The 17,690-nt window shown below is 38.5% G+C and overlaps 1 protein-coding gene across 3 annotated transcripts in view; it reads right to left on the bottom strand.

Annotated features, from left to right (window-relative positions):
* Positions 1-2,231: 2,231 nt before the first annotated feature.
* RFTN2 (raftlin family member 2) overlaps positions 2,232-17,690 on the bottom strand; it is a 31,944-nt gene continuing 16,485 nt past the window's right edge. For 2 of the 3 annotated variants that reach the window (XM_009507839.2, XM_064451943.1), the window contains exons 7-10: positions 15,918-16,039; positions 14,671-14,774; positions 7,950-8,028; positions 2,232-2,679 (exon numbers count right to left, since the gene is read on the bottom strand). In XM_009507839.2, the coding sequence (XP_009506134.1) occupies positions 2,410-2,679; positions 7,950-8,028; positions 14,671-14,774; positions 15,918-16,039 (575 nt within the window). In that variant the 3' untranslated portion in view covers positions 2,232-2,409. The remainder of the gene's footprint in view (positions 2,680-7,949; positions 8,029-14,670; positions 14,775-15,917; positions 16,040-17,690) is intronic. The other variant, XM_064451944.1, reaches the window with a different exon arrangement.

Below are 17,690 nucleotides of genomic sequence, written 5' to 3'. Positions count from 1 at the left end.
ATATTCATAATTTTTTCCACGTCTGTGTACCACAGAGGAGTAGTGGGCTGCATGAGAAAGCAGCAGCTGGGTCAGGCTCTGCAGGGAACCCCCAGCCCAGCGCTCTCCCCATTAGTGGGGCGATCCTCCTCCACGTGATGCCCCCAGACGGGGAGGAATGAACACGAGGTTCATGCCCCACATTTGTGACCTTGAGATGCTGGTGGGAAAGCAGGGAGAGGAGCCTTGGCAAGAACGGATTTCTTACTGTGTCTGCTATCACATGTACTCCTGCGCTCTCATTGATCCCCACAGTGGGCTACTGGCATGTATTTGGCTCTTAAAACAGTCACAATTCAGAACTATTCTGCCAGGCTGCCAGCATTTTTCTTAAGAAATTCAAGAAATTAGAAGCTGCCCAGTTCAACAATGTGCAGTAAGTTGAAGGAATGTCTCCAGCTCAGGGGTGTGGATTTGTTTTTTGGAAACAAAACAAAACAAAAAAACCAAAAAACCCCAAACAAAAAAACCTACAACCCTCATACCTGGTAGAAACAGTTGTTAGTTGCTCTTTCAAAGTGAAAAATAAACAACAAGCCTGCTTTCAACAATTTCATAATGAAATTGGAAAGTGGCTCCAAAGCAATAATCACTTCAAGCTCCCACAATGACAATCATGCAAGTAGGAAGGGCTTTCCTTGCCCCCTTGTAAGAATAAACTGAAATAGCACTAAGGCTTTGTACTACTTTTGCGTATCATAGCGAGTGTAACTTTTTTTCTTTCAGTACATACTTTTTGCTTAGTGAAATAAAGAGCTTCTGCCAGTGTTCTTTCTGCACAGCTTCCCACCACAGAGATCACAGTCTGACTTCCACCATCCCAGTCATCTCCCGGGGTGCTTGCGTGGAGTCAGTTATTGGTGTTCCTGTCACTGCATTAGTTTGCTCACTGCATTTGGAACTGGCATCTACCACTGCGGACAGGGAGCCTCCCACGGCAGCTGGTGGGATACCGACCCGGGGGAGTGGGGTGGTGCAGGAAAATGTATTCGCAATATTTCTCCTGAGCTTTTCTGTACGTAACACACAGACGGGTATCAAAATCCCTGGGTGATGTACCTGTATTGCAAACATTAAGTGTTGTGAATACATCCGCTTAGTTCTGTTCTGATTCCCCATTCTGACCAAGTTATTTTCCAGTAGCTTAAGTGTAGTGAGCATTTATAGTTTTGCTTCTAAAACTAACTGAAAAATGCAATTTTTAGTTATACGCACATTTACCTTTTGGAGATACATTTTTATTCAGCTTCTTCTCTGCAAAATGTAATTTCAAGACAGCAGCATAAAAAAAATTCCTGTTCGTGCCTCTCCCCGCTGAGCCCTGACAGCGTTAACCTCCCTTAATGCAAGCAGCCCTTCCCCACGGTGAGGATGGAAGTGCAGCAGCTTCACCCTTTCCTCACAACACTCCTGGTATTTGACGCAGTTGAGTACACTTCACCCAGTGTGAGATACATTTAGCTGAGAAATTTTTTATATATACATTAGCATATTTATATAGTCTATTTATATAGTCTATCATCTAATATTGCCTATTAGTTTAGCATACTTCTTCCTCCTATATATAATCGGCATCATTGTGCACCTTGCTGTCAATGCTTCTTAGTGAGTTTCTCAAACTACTTTTTCATAGACTTCAAGTTGTATTTCAGAGGGTGAGTGGTTCTTAATTTCCACTCATGAGTAAATTATGACTACATCATGATACAAGCTATACGCTTGGGTAGCTTTTGGCTTAGATGTACAAGGAATAATGGTAAAAACCTACATAAGTGAAATATTACAGGAGCAAATGTCTGCCTACAGCCTCCGGAGGTTTTCTGGACATACCAAGTCTGAACATAGCTTAAATTATTAACACTCTAGTGTAAGACTTAAATTTCTTCAGGCTTTTGAGTTTATGCAAGGCAAATAAAATGGAAGTTACATTAAAACTTAACAACAGCCAGATAGTTCATTTTTCTTTTTTCCCCACCAATATTTACAACACCCTTTAAAAAAAGAAAAAAAAGAGGGGAAATAAACACTCCTCCAGCCTGTGGAAAATACTAAACATCCTCATTCCTTTCCCTCTGACACAGTTCAAACTGTCACTGTTTTGCAGCGTTTGCTTCCTTGCTTGTCAAACACATTAACAAGTTAGCAGAGCACCCCGTCACATAGTTATTCTATTAAAGAGACAGAAACCCAAATTATTTTGCAGTAGTATTATTACTACAGTAGGGTTAACACAACAAAGAAATAGGCAAAAATACAAAATGAGTCTGGGAAAAGTCATAGCATTATACCAATGCATTTAACGTAGTATGATTTTTTGAAAACATCCCTGTGAATTATGTACATGTCCATCTGATGCAGTAACTTACTTTATCACATACATGTGACCTGAGTGACACCATCTTCCTGGTCAAACTGTCCATCATCCAGTTCCCTTAATACTCCATCACTGCTACTGAATCCTGGAAAGCCTCTGTACTGGGAGGATCCCTCCTTGATCCAACATTGTTTCGAAGGAGATAGGTGAAACTCATCAGGTGGTTGTCCAGTTTCTACAGGGCGAGAAGTAGCTGTGTCTAATCCAATACTCCTGCTAGAGACTTTGCCTTTTTCCTCCCCAATAGCTTGTCTTAAGGATTTCTTCTGAAATACAAGAGGATGTTTAAATGTTAGCTTGTTTAGGGGGAAGAAAAAAAAAAAAGCACCAAACACTTTCCAATGAGTCATGTATGGATTTAATGTGAGCTGCTTTTTAACATGAGACCGCATTTAACACTGGTTTGAACCACAAACTCTTCTGGAAGAAAAAATCTCCAACAGATGCATTTTTGTTCTCTATAAATAAATTTAAAGGGAGAAAAAAGATACAAGACACAGTCAAGATTCAAGAAAGCACAAATAAATGCTAAGAAAAAGTACTCCAACAATGCTCGATTCTTATGTAGTACTTGGCAGATCCAGAATGATCTACAAGTGTTAACCCACGCTAAAATCAGCTGTTTGAAGAAAGCACGATTTCTGTGCCTAACGTACGCATCTAATGTACCCTGTCTGACGCTTTTTGCCATACGGCACATGCATGTGCTGCCCTTTCTTGTGCTCTGCAGGGATGAATGCTGGAGGGTGGCAGAGCTCCTGCTATCAGCTTCCTCTCAGCTGCAGAGGTCCCTCCTGCCTGGACGGGTGGGAGGGGTGGGCAGTGGCAGGCATGCAGCTGACACAGCTCCTCCACCTCCAGCTACTACCACTGTAGGCATATATACTCACTGTCCTTCACTCATGTATCTACATGCCACCACATAGAAAGTCTGGCCAGTGCCCTCATCTGCAAGCTGCTCTGACAGTCAGTGGATGTTGATCATTTCCCCAAACACAGTTCTTTCTAGAAGCTTTGACAAAAGTGCAATATGTGATAAAGATGTGAATTGAACTCCATCGACACAGCTCTTTAGGAGTGTGATCTGACCACTTCATAGGACTGAGGATTTCCCAGTGATCCATCTCATGATGAGGCCGCTACGCTGTCCCATCTTTCCATTTGTGCCCATAAAGACCTTCATAAGCCTCCTCAGGTAACACCAAGTTTCTTGAGAACGGCATTCAATCCACGTGGTGGATCTATGCAGATGGAAGTCAGCGGCTGTCCTGTACAGCAATTTGAGAGGGTCTCTGAAGAGACTTTGCATGGGAAGAACTCAATATAAATACAGTCTGGCAACAGTACTGGGATCTCCTGATACACTTCCTGTTGAAGTGATGGCTGCCAACATCAAAAAGAAAAGTAAGCAGATTGTAATTTATGCAAACAATACACCTATTGGACTATGCTAATGGTCCTCTCAGGCATTACAAATAAAATGTTTATTTTATTTTGACATCAGGAGCTACCAGAGGTACTCAGATGTGTGATGATGCAGCACCTCCAGAGGCAGTGTCAGTGCCTTGAGTCACAACAACGGAGCACGGTCAGGAAGGCAGAAGTACCCTGGCTCTCTGCTTGGAGCCTTGCTGTCAGCATGTGCGCTGCTAAACCAGGAGATGCTTTGCCAGGGGACACAGCCCTGTCCACAGAGGAAGGACATCTAGTTATGAAGGAATCCAGCCTCAGTGCAGAGCGTGTTTTGCTGGGTAAAGGACACAAGCACTCTTGCAGGGGGATGTACACAGATGCTAACACTTTAAAACCAAAACCACCCCACAACTGTTTTTGCCACGCTCTGGCAAGTTCTGTGGCCCCTTTCTATACATTGCTAAGTTTTTTCTCAAACCCTTTTGAAACAGTAAAAACAATGGCCCTTGTGGCTAAAGGAAATGTATTTAGGGAAGCTGTTACAGGAGACATTGGGAAATTAGACCAAGGGGAAATAGTGTTGTCTCAGGAGAAACAGAAGGAAATAAGCTTCGCCTTGATGCCACAGCAGGAGGATGGAGAAGTCTGCCTAATGGAAATAAAAAGAAAAAAAGAGAAAAAAAAAACCAAACCAAACGCAGAAAACCCTCAAGCAGTGTGTGGTTCAGTCTTGGATCTCCTCCTCTGAACTCTTCTCTTAGAGAAGCAAATGGTATGTGACAAAGAACCACTGAGACAGAGAGTCCTTCTAATCCAAGAGGCCTTTGAACCATTACATAAATCACAAGCCAGGTCATAATGCACTATCCCATGAACAGACAAGACGGCAGAGAGATGAGCTGTGAGGACATAAAATACACCCTCCTCAGAAAAGAGGCCCTGTGGGAAAAAGATCAGGTTCTTGCTGAAGCAAAACTTCCTTTGGAAATGGCAATGTTAACTTTGACCTGACAATTAAAAAAAAACCCCAAAACCAAAAACAAAACACCAAAAAACCCACAAACAAACCAGCCCAAGTACACAAAGCAACCTGTACCCTGTATTGCCGTTCTCCAGAATGCAAGTCACAGAAGTCCAACAGCTGGAGCTGCCTGTGGGGTAAAGCTCCTGCCACACTGGAGAGCTGGCAAGTGATGTGATCAGGGCTCTGGGGACTTGACAGTTGTTTGCAAAGGCCAGTTTGAGGCTGCTTTCTTATTACGATACAGTTAACAAAAGAGCCTTGTTGCTTTCCTATTTTGGCTCTCTCACAGGTACCCGAGTTGCAAACTTGCTCAGGATATGCTTAAATAAGCCTAAGTTGTGATGCCTTTTTTCTGTATTTCTGTGTTTCAAAAACATCCTGATTTGTGGACATGAACATTTTTTGAACAGCTTTAATGTGATTTGAACACCAATGAAAAGATATGTGGTAGAGATGAAAATGAAGACGTCATGCCCAACAATATAGAATCACAGGAATGAAATGTTTTTAGTAAAATGTTTGCAAGGGTTTGCTAAATCCTACAGCTCCGCTGTCAATGTCCAGGGGACATTTTAAATAAACATATTTATTAAAGTTTCTAGGGCAAAAGTTAATGCTTTCAAATTTCAGCAGCTTGTTTTGCACCTGAAATCTAGCTCCTCAATGCAAAGCCAGCATGACATTCTCTACCAGTCAGGTATTACTAAGGAATCTATGAATTTAAACTGTAATGAAGGTAATATGCTGTTTGCCAATTCAGATATTTTGGTAAAAAAAGCAACGAAATAAAAAGATTAAAATTTAGGGGAAAAATAACGTAATTGGAAAAACAGAAGGAAAATGTTACTTCTGCTAAGCGTTTCAGCTTCAGCCTGAAATACCTATTTATCCCACGCTAAAATGACCTCAGCATACTGAAATTTCCTGGTAGAGAAATAAAACATTCACTGGTACTTAAAAACCACATTTAGGTACTAAGTTTTCAGATTTTAAACACCACAGTCCTGATGTAAATTATAACATATCAGTTATTTCTCATTTACTTCCAGTATGTTAATGCTTAAGTAAAATGTTTCCTATAACAATGAAGTAAAACAATGTCTACAAAACACACTACCATTTTATTTGTATAAACCAAAGAATGTAAAGGTCATTCGGCTGCTGACCACCTCACAATTGGGTGACAGAATTTAAACTTTTAACATAAAGCTTCCTATTTTTAATTTAAACTACATCTCAAAGATTCATCAGTTCCTCAGACTGAATGGTTTTACAGAACTAGTTTGTATTAACTCTCCTGGCAGAATTCAGTCTTAACCATTCTAAGTTGTGTCATGTAGTTATGCTGCCTTTTAGGATATGCTTATAGTTACAAACAACATGACTTGCCAAGGAAAGCATATTCATAGCAGCAGTCTGTGCCCTTATTATACAGAGTACAAAAAAAAAAAGGTAGGGAAGCATCAGGAAAAGTATGACATTATTTGATAATGACTGAGACAATAAGGTTTTATGTATTTACAATACTGATACAAAATTATGTTCCAAAACATACTTTCAAACCACATTAGAAAGAATGTGAAGACTACAAAGTCAGGCATGGGGTCAGGGATTGGAAGCTTTGAAAGCTAGAAGCTGAAAATGCTTGGCACACAGGGAGAAATTAAAGGAACCAATTGTATGAGGAACTGGCAGAATTTAGAAGAGGGCATGAATGGAAGAAGAGATTAAGACATTGTCAAGGGAGACTACACAAGTGTTCTCATGGGACAACACTGAAGAGAAAAAAAGAATGACTTCAGATTTTGTAAATGAGGAAATAAACTATAGACAGTGTACAGTAACTAGCTGGGAATTGAGATGGCAGCAGAGATGAAAAATAAAACAGGATTTTAATTGTGCATGTTGAATGCAGTTCTTCCAGGCACGGAAGCAGTAATTATCAGGAGACACAGTGAGAAGGAAGTTAGGCTGGAGGTAACCAAAAGCCTGGAGAAGAACAAAAAGAAGTGAGAGTGTATTTTAACAACAGTAAGCAGGGGAAAACACAGGTGATGGTAACTGTCTGGATAGAACGTAAAAAGGACAAAGATCAAATATGAATACAGGAAATTGAGACTCATGGAACTATTTATACAGATGGAGAAAGAAGAGACTAGGTGTTATTGCCTTATTATTATAGTAGTATATAATGCCATGAATGAGAGTTCATAAGGTTACTACTCTGGTGCTGCACGAGTGAAAAGGTCTATAGTGTTCATAGCTGCTTAAGACTATCACAGGAAAGCTGTTAATTAGAAAAAGGTTGAATGGCCATTGAAAAACACAAATAACAAACATTAAAAATCCACCACAGGATGCTGAAAGACTTGGCAAAGAGCCTACCAGTTTATCCTTCTCTGGCCATAGCAGGATTTACTGTAGCGCAGTACAAGTTAAGTAACTGTTGTGACCTTGACTATGAACAGAACTTGGTGACTGCTAGTTACTTAATCCTCAAAGAACTTTTACACAACCACTGTTACGGGAGCCTCACTCAACAAGGCCAAGGAGTTGTTGAGGTCCAGCTGCAGCAATTTTAAATCCTCTCTTTCTGTTACACATTTTCATGCAGCAACAGCTAACAGGCCTTCACTCTGTTCACCTCCAGATTACAGTATCCCTTGCACAGCTTGACACTTGTATTCTTCTGCAAGTATGAAAGCAGACGTTTTGGAGATAAAAATAAAGTGTTTTCTTTTCCATGTGCAGAAGATCCAGGGTTTGAATCAGAACAATTAAGACTTCCTGAAGACTTCTAAAAAATACTTAGAGCAGAGCCAACCTCATCCACCTAAGCCGCAGTAACTTCTTAGCACAGAACAGGTTTTTAGCATGCTTATACTCTTCTCTATGGCTTAATTTAAGAGGTATATGTCTGAGAAAAAAAAACACCATATGAGTTCAGCTGCAGAAGCCCTCCACAAATGTGAACTTGTTTCAAGTGAAACCCTCTTCTGCCACTTTTTTCCTATTACTTTTGAAGTCTAGTCTGTTTCTGTACCTAACAGTTACGTGAAGTACTAATTTGTTTATATTAATACCATACACGTTACTCACCTCTGGTGTCTGGACAGCAGAATTCCACATAACCGGTCTCTGAAGAAAAACTACTTGCTTTGTGGCCAGATTTCCTTCACTAAAAATTAAAGAAAAATTTTTCAATATTTTAAAGGCAGTAATAGTCACTGTAACACGTTCAAAGCCTTCAGAGTAAACCGCAAGTTGGGCGTATGTAAGTGCATGAGTGAGAAGAGGACAGACTACCAAGCATTAACTGATTTATTAATTCCTAAACAGTTCTGTAATCACATTTAAAAAAAGCATAGAGCTGCATTAGGGTGTTGCACACGAAAACAGGTATAGAACAAAAATTCGTATTACCATTAGAGTGATTTAAAATGTCTTCTCTTGAAAGTTTAAGTACCAGAGCTCCTACTTTTAGCCAAAGTCAGTACCCTTATGTCTGAAATTAACCTCAAAAGAGTCTGTCTTTCATCTGATCCTCACTGTCAAATATACAGCAACATATTACCACCTATTAATGCCACAACAAATAGACCCAATCTCAACAGATCCACAGCTTCAACAAGTATCTCAATACTTTATGGTGTGAAACTTGGGAAGCAACATTCTTTACTGCTAACTAAAAGGTGTTTTCTGGTTGTAACATGACATCTAACTGACACAGCAGGATAAGCTTGCTGTCTCACCACCTACGAATAAAAGGACACAGCTCAGTTGTTATAAGCTCTACATCCACAATGAGAGAAATGACACTGGCCACTTTGTCCATGGTAGGTACATGCATAGGAAGGACAAGAGATTAAAGTAGTAAGATAAATAAGGGTGGGGAGGGACTTCAGTTTTAAGTCCTGGAACTTTTACAAGTGTTGATGCTGTTGTGATAGATGTAATTTAAAGAAGCACTAGTAATTTATTTTTTTTCCAAAGGGAATACTTTTAGAAAAATAAATGTGAAAAGGCGAAGTTTTTCCTCAAAACCTAATCAGATGTTACTCACACAATGTTTCAAAAGTGTTACACTCTTTTAGTGGTGGTACATGCCCCTTCAAGTTTTTATTTATTCTCATCACCTTTCCATCAGAAATACAGGTCAGCACACTGATTGCACATGTACTACAAAGCCTGACTCTGTGGCACTGAATGAGTGCAAGAATTGCAAGACCAGAGGTCTAGAATGGGAATTAAAAATTCCTGTACTCTTTAAATATCAGATGCTACACTTTGATAAATTCTTCTCCCCCCAACTCCGCCTTCTGGGCAATATTCAATGAGATCTTTGTGCATAGAAAGGAAGGACACTGAAATACCGAAAAGTGGCAAAACACAGACACAAGAGACATGTAGTGAGTTAATTTGAAGTATCTATGATTCTATCTATCATAAAACAGTATTACGCACAACATTACTGAAAGAACTACTACAACAATGTAAGCTTGTACTTCCGTATGGGTATGTCACAGTCTTAGCCACACGCATAAGGTTGAGATAATGGATTAATCTTTTACGTGGCGGCTAGGACTGGTAGAATTAATTTATATTTAACATTAGGGACTTGCTCCAAGAAAAATCAGGGATTAAAACTGTTCCTATGAGATCAGGAAGAGCTTGTTAACAACCCGCCTCAGTAGAGCTCCTGGAATTAAGCTCTGAGAAAATACACAAAACAGCACTATTCCCAGTGCACTCCGCTACATCTGATCAACATCAGTTATGATGGTTTTGTGACAGTGTTTGGCCCCTCACAGTCTTCCTTTCAGTCCAGCTGAACTCAGGTCATGGCATACCTTCCTGTGTCTTCCGTGGATGAGAATAGAGAACTATCTTAAACTCCATCTTGTGGAGAAAACAAGGAGGCAGGAGAATGAACTCATTAGTTTCCTTAAGTTAATGAGGTTTCTTGCTCTGAGAGTCCTTACCTCAGTATTTGCATTCATTAAAAGAAGACATTAAAATTTTATGTTATGACAAGGAAATCAGCAATCCTGCAACCTTATTCCACTTGGCTAGGTATCTCTCCCTGCCTCAGTTATGCCTGTTTTGATAATATCAATGGGGAAATCTCTCTTAAGCAAGAAGGCTGAGCACAGCCTCCCCCTGGCATGGGGAAGAGCCTACAGCTTACTTTGTAACAGTGCCTGCATTCCTTCAGAGGAAAGAAAAAACCCAAACATTAGACTACAGCTTGTACAAATTCTACTAGAACAGAGAAAGGACACGATGGTGAGCAGACAATAAGTAAATTAACAATTTTCTAAGTCTGACCTTATTAAAATGCTGCACACGACAAAGTGGCTATGAGCTTAATTCACAAAGAACTCAAAGACAGTGGGATTTCCACAGAATTTAAATGAGAAAAAGTGCTTAGAGCAAGCCACTCCATAGCTTCCCTCGTGTTTCCACATTCCATCTTTGCCTCCTAAGTCAGGACATTTAAAAACTTAGACTGAGTAATTTGTCATGAAAAATTAATAACCACAAAGTCCGTGTTTTGCACCCTATTTGCCTGTTTGCTTTCCGGCACTCGCAGACAGCCTGCATTGCCCGTTTTCAGGAACTACAGTAATCAGTGAGGGGAAATAAAGGTCACTGCAGAGTAAGGCTGCTGAAGCCTTTTTCCTGTCTCCTCTTTTAATAGGAATGAAGAGCAACAGAGACTCTTTTGTTAAAACACCAGCAATTTGCTTGTCTGCTAATGCTGTATGGGCAATAAATTTGTCCTCTTATTATATGTATATATTTAATAAGTCCCCCAAAACAATAATCAAGCTAGAGACTAACTAGTACTGCCAGTGGCTCAATTTTTACAGGTCTATTTTTTATTTATACAAAGCAGTTAAAATTAGGGTTAGACAAAGTTTTCTGAAAAATGAACAGAAGGAGCAAGATAATAAAGTCTTAAACTCTTTTTTTATTTTTTCATTTCCCAAAATAAAGTTTTGCTCTTCTTTGCAACTGCACAGCATCTACATTATGAGACACACACCAGCTTTGGATAAGTCTCTTTCCTGGCTTAAAGGATCTGTTTAATAAAAAAATAAAAAACCCTTAGAAATAATTCTAATTTTAGACCACAAACACATATGAAAATCTATAAACTCATGATAATATCGTATTAGTAACTGCAGTAGCACCAAGTTACCAAAGTATTTTCTAACACCCCCCCCAATCACTAGATTTAACTCCTAAATGGACTATAAATTTTATCCTTGCTATATACCTTCTGAACTTGGCATAATTACTGTCAAATTTTTGTCTTGAAAACACGTACCTAGTAAGAGTTGCATATAATGCAGGAGGCTCTTTTTGTCACTAATATTGTTTGTGAGTCTTTCTAATATTCTTTTGTGGTCCGCTTTTGCTGTCAAAAAGATTCTTTAACGACTGTTGACAAAATTTAAATACCCAAGAATCAAATGGATGCAACAAACATTGCATCATATGCACTTTTTTTTTTTCCCCTGTGCTCTGTTTTCTCATGTCCCTGGAAAATGAGAATCACTGACAGAAGAGGGGAACTTCTGTGGGTTTTCTAGTGTGCTGATCCAAAACACGCCCCCAAACCCCACAGCACTTATTTTTCAAACATTGTACAAAAAAGCAACTCTATACATTTCAAGAGCATGACATCTACCATTGCTCTATTTGTAACAGCAAAGGCAACATTTCTCAAGCAAATGTTCCCTGTATCCGACATGATTTAGCCCCTGTCGTAGGAGTTGAAGGACTGAATAGGCCTACAGCCTGCGGCCCCTGCCTGAAACGGGACAGTGATCCAGGACATCCAGCTACCATGTGGCATGACACTCCACACGACAGGGTGTTTTATTTTATGGAGAGGAACATCTGTAAATAAGAAAAACTTCAAACAACAAAACCATGCAGGAACAGACATTACAGCCTGGTGCTTTTTAAAGTGTTTCAAATCCTAACCACATAAAAACCAAAAAAGGAACACATCAGTGCATGACAATCCTGCCAAACCCCAGAACCAGTCAGCCTCTTGGTCGCATTATTCGTCTGCAGACAAACGATGGGCATAATGGCTAGGAAGAGATCACAGAAGATCTGAGATGAGGGAAAGTTTTGCAATAAATAAGAGTAAAACAGAGTAGAGCAAAATGTAAAGATGAATAAAAATGGGTAGCAGGCTGCCCTGCTAACATATTTTCATTCCTAAATAGAATGTTCTTTATATACTTTGTCCAAATAATTTTTAAAATAAATATGAAAACATGAATTTGCCAGATCATCCCAAAATGTTGCTCAGTTTGTTTGTTCAGTGTTTCTGAAGCCTTTTAATATTCAGGCTGGCTTTTGAGGTCAGAGTTCCAAGTCTGGGAAAAGAACAGCTGTTAGGCAGCATAAAGTGTCCTTCTTTATTGAGATATTTAACTTGCATTCCTAGGATGATCCACCACCACAGTAATGGCATCTTTCATATCTGACACATAGTAACCATCCAGGAATTTCTTCTCCTCTTTAAATACCAACAACAATGCCTAAAAATAGTATTTATCAAATCACTACTTAGCCTATCAGGATAGAAACACTTATTTTTATGACTCTTAGAATTTTTAATTCCTAACTAGGAATTACTCTTTTTTTAAAAAAACCCAGAAAATTGAATAGCTGTATACTAGATACACAATATGCACACAAAACGTGATTTATCCTATGTTTTCCAAAAGTATCTCACTAGGCACACTAGGACAAGTATTAGACAATTCATGCAGATACCTACCCAACCCTTTGGGGCAGAAAACAAATGCTTTTTGTTAGTCTGAATTATTCTAGTGTTGATACAAAATGAATCCAACTTCAGATTTGGCCAAGTTACAACCCCCTTTTGCATGATCATAGCTATTAATGGGCTGGTTGTTTCACATCTGGGAAGCAATGCTACTCCATCCATCTAGTGCAACTTAAATATCTTGCTGGTATATTACTTCCTTACTAGTTCAAGGAACAGATCCAGTCTAATGAATCTGTTAGCACTTCCTACAGCACTTTTTCATATATTTTTTTTCCTTACAGAACTTAGCTTCTTTTAAGTGGCCCTGCCTTTGCTCTGTAATCTACAAGGCAGAAAATATGCCATTTTGCCTGCTGCAAGCACAGACTGACGCTGAGTGGTTGACTAGCAGCTGCTCAGGACAATCTTGTCCCTGCTGTCCAAACCCTACAGGGATGGGTACAGTTACGCTGCTTGTGGGACAGAAGAGGTTTGAGATTAAAACCCCTCTCTCATCCTATGACCCACAGTGCACCACGAGCTACTAAAATCTCTCCCCTGTGTCCACTCACATCCTTCAAGACGTAGGTCCGTATCCTGAAGGCTTACTCTCAAGCTCTAAGATTTGGCCACAAATTTCAGCTGTTCATGAAAACCAGGCTCAACAGTTCACATACCCTTAACAAGCCACTGTGTTCAAAGCTAATACACTTAGTCTACAAAATTTTGTTTGAAGACATGAATTAAAGGATAACCATTTTGTTTCATGTTCTAAAAACGGCTTCCCTCTGGAACAGGAGCTTTACAAGTTCAGAATTTCATAAATTTCAGAAGAAAACACAACATAGAGACCCTTAAAAAATAGCAGAACGTGCCATATGTTTTACCACATGAAATTGTGTCTTTGCTTTTAACCAGTTGGTTAAAATCAATTATTAAAAAACTCATACAGCCAAACCCCCCAAATTCCAAACTATTTCCTGACCAGAAAAACCTCCTTCTCATATGGGTGAGTTGATTTAATTATGTCGAATCACTTGAACAAAATTTTATTTTCCTGGAGCAGCTCTCTTAAAACCTTTCATTCACATCCTTTCTTGTGCTGTCTTGATTTAACGCAGTGAGGTCTGGATCCAAAGATTACTAAAGTCACCCACTCTTTCCATCATCCTTAATAAACCCTATGCCATGCCTCAGGACATTTGTTTGGTTTCAAACCTTGGCAGTCTTAATCTAAAGAGAGGAGAATTAAACAAAACAAAAATGCGAGTGAGAGAGAAAGGAGGTGTGTGCATTCTTAATCCAGCATTTCATTTCTCTTTTTTTAGCTTGGTAGTGTGAAGAAAAGCACAGTACTACTTTTTTTTGTTGGTAAAACCCAATGTGGAACCTTATAGGGGATCCCGGTCTGCTATTCAGCTCCTCCTACACATATAGATCCCCCTCAGCCACCTAAATAAACACTACAATAAGAGAACTGAAATCCAGTAGTTTGTTACTAAATTTGAAATGAAACATAATGTCTACGTTAAAGAAGAGAAACAGCCCAATAACTTCCTGGATTAGCACATTTTCCTCCCTTATTTGCAATAAATACTGCATGACTGTCTTGTGACAACATGACTTCTTACATTGCCTAAATCAGTTATTCACCAAGGTCCTAAATTAGTGAAACATTTCAACACTTGTTTAAACTTGAAGCATACAAGTAACCCCATTGCTGCCCCATTGCTGGGGACCGGGTATGAGCCAAAGTTTTCTAAATAAAACCTTTAATGTTCAAATATAAATAATGCATTTTAAATTTATGATTATTAGTCTAGTTTGAAACTCACTGAAGTCAGCAGTCCTGAAAGAGTGTGGTAAAAAAGATTCCACCATAATGCTACTTACTTGTCAAGTTTTATATGCAGTTAGCATTATTGGCATTTTTCTTCCTGTTATATTTAAGTACACAAATAATCACTTGGTAATTCTCACAAATGTATACACCAAAAATGCTGTAATCTATTGTTTGGGTACCTGTCATGTCGTACGATAGGTGTAGGCAGGACACAGGTCAGGAGCCATCCAAACTCAGCCAGTGTGTGTAATAAAGGTCCATAATCTGTTTTAATTTCACACCCCTACATTAATAATTATAAAAAGTAGTGAAGAGACTCTGTACAGGTTTTATTTGCATTTCTACACATAATAATTACAACTACTCTCTTATTTATAATGAGATAATCCTTTGAGATGACATCGAACTGTGTTGTTTGGTGGAGATTCACTATTTCAGACTGAAAACAATTTTTAAAAGTTCAAGACTACAGAAAACTAGGAAAACAGAGCATATTAACTCTAGCTATGAGCCCCGATTCAGCAAGACATTCTAAGCATGTGTCACTTGTTAAACTTGTCATGTTGCTAAATCAATCCCTAAAACTTTAACACCGGAACAGGTGTCTCAATTGATGTATCAAGGCTTTTACTTCACAACTGAATAACAAGCATTGCATCTGACCTAGCTATATACTTAGGTTTTTGGGGTTTGGTTGTTGTTTTTTTTTGTTTGTTTTTTTTTGCCTTTTTTTAAAATATACAAGGTCTTCATTTTATGCTGTTTCTTTTCACATTAGTAAATGAATTTATCATTGAATATTTCAAAAGTAAGCCCTTAGTAGCCTCCAACAACACTTTCAGATGTCATTAATTCATACCAATAATCTTATATTAAAATATTTTAAAACATTAATTTTATTGCTGTACCAAGCCACAGTAGTACGTGTAAATTCATGAGACTAAAAAGAGAAGTCTTTCATATTTAGCAGTAAAATGTTTCTAAGAATATACACCTGAAAACCATACTCAATTCATTCGCTATCAATTTTTTCTTGTTCTGTTTCTAGTTTTTGCTTTTTTTCTTACCCTTTTTATTTAAAAATTATTCAGCACATTGTCGGTGGAGCTGCACTTGCTGAAATTATGTCTAAATTGGTCTGAAATATATACATTAAAAAAGATACATTTTCTTTGGTGGTTGTATTTGTTGGTATGAACATTTGTAAATGCCAGGCCAGAATCCCTGTGGCATATTTCTTTTATGCACATTGACCAATGGGCACAGGTCTGACAATCTTCATGACTCAAGGCTTTAGTTTAGCTTATGCAGGTGGCTTCAAGAAACCATCCTGAATGTTTATCAAAACACTGGTACAAGTATTCTAAGGAAAAAACAAATAAAACTGGAAGTAGGAAATTGCATTGCTAAATAATCACTGATTTACCTCAATGACTGTCCATTGTTCAACAACTATCGCATCATTTCCTTTCCTGTTAGACCCTGGAACCCCAGCACCTTCTTCTTCGTAGATAAATAATCCTTCTAAAGATTTGGGCAAGTAGTCCCCTGTGAACATAAAACCAAATATAAACTAAAATACAAAGTCTAAGTTGATATCTTACTGAGGTGTACAATGGACTTGCTTCTTCTCATTGAGCACTCCTCTAAAATAAAATGAACTGAGACAGCAAATAATTCAAATTTGTGGTTATTTCTGCGTCCAGTTACAACTTGAGGTATGCAAGTCAACTTATTACTCAAAACCCTTTTTTCTACACAATTGAATTATGAACCATTTCATTTTCTCAAAAGCATTAGCCACTTCCATGCTCAAATCTGAATTCCAGTTTCCTGTATTCAACATATCCCCCGTAGCAGATGGGCACAAACTCTCTATTCAACTTCAGTATTGTACGCCTGACAATAAGTGTGGCTTTTGGTGTGGTGGGAGAGAGCATAAAGATAAATGAAGAATGCAAAGCCTAGCTACTGTTACTTAAATAAATACGTAAATGGCCACAGGAAGAGCCTGAAACAGAAGTAATTGTAGGAAGATTCCTGATGGGAAGGAAGTTTCAGAGCACAACTCCCTGACTCACTTGTCAAAGCCATACAGTATCCGGTTGGCACAAACTAAACCTGTGCATCACATACTAGTACATTTTCTGGTTTTGCCCCTCCTAAGAGCCATCAGGAAGCCTGGAAGCCTTTTGTGCAAACGTCTCTTGACAGCTGACTATCTTAAACTAAATTTGAACAGTAAAATTATGTAATCCTCAGAATACTGGATTGAAATCCTCTCCAATATTGCACAAAGATGTAAAGAGATGATTGTTTTTGCCACAGCTTCAGGGAAGGCAAATAAATGTAAAGGGAAAAAAAACACCTAGCAAACAAAGAAAGCTCACTGAACACGACAGGTCTGTTTTTAAAAATTGACCAGATTGGCATGGAAATTGTGCAATGTAAACCAGGAATTCCTGGTTTTTGAGTATGCTTGTTAAGGTACCATAAAATACCAACTATTTATTTGTACTATTTTTTACTGTATTGCACGTAGCAGATTTATGTAGCTTGAGTTATGATTATTTAGATACTTGCGTGCATATGTATGACTTCCACGCATTTGTAGAGATATTGGACAAATTTTCTTTTTAGATTACACATAAATATAATGTGATTATACATGCAACTGCATATATGGCTTCAGGCACAAACATATGAATATCTGCACAACTCCTAATAATTCATAATCAATCATATACGTTCATGGGCTTCAACCTTTCTTCAATGTTCAGGCAGATACTTAAAATGGGCAGTCCCCCTACTACATGTTAGAACATGTCTTTTTCTGTCATTGTTCAAACATGATAAAATAGCTCTAAATTTTAAACAGGTACTGACACAAGTCACCTCCACTCAGTAGTAATTTGAGACAAACTTAATTCATAAAGCGTATCATGTAAAAATCACCTCTATTGAAAAAATACATGTGCAGCTAACTGGTTCACCTGTCCATTCTGTCAATTATAATAGTTTATCTTTGTTATTATCAGTACTCAAAAAAAAAAAAAACCCAAACCACCCACAAACCCCCAAAACCTGCTGCATGACATATAACACAAAACAGAAAAAGCAAAAATACTACCACAGCACTTCTTCTAATCCTAGGCACTTCTAGGATCATGAGAGCCTCCAAGGCAGCTACAAATGGAGG

Source organism: Phalacrocorax carbo, chromosome 5, assembly GCF_963921805.1.
Source record: "Phalacrocorax carbo chromosome 5, bPhaCar2.1, whole genome shotgun sequence".
Taxonomy (NCBI): Eukaryota; Metazoa; Chordata; class Aves; order Suliformes; family Phalacrocoracidae; genus Phalacrocorax; species Phalacrocorax carbo.
This window is presented reverse-complemented; position numbering and strand designations above follow the sequence as displayed.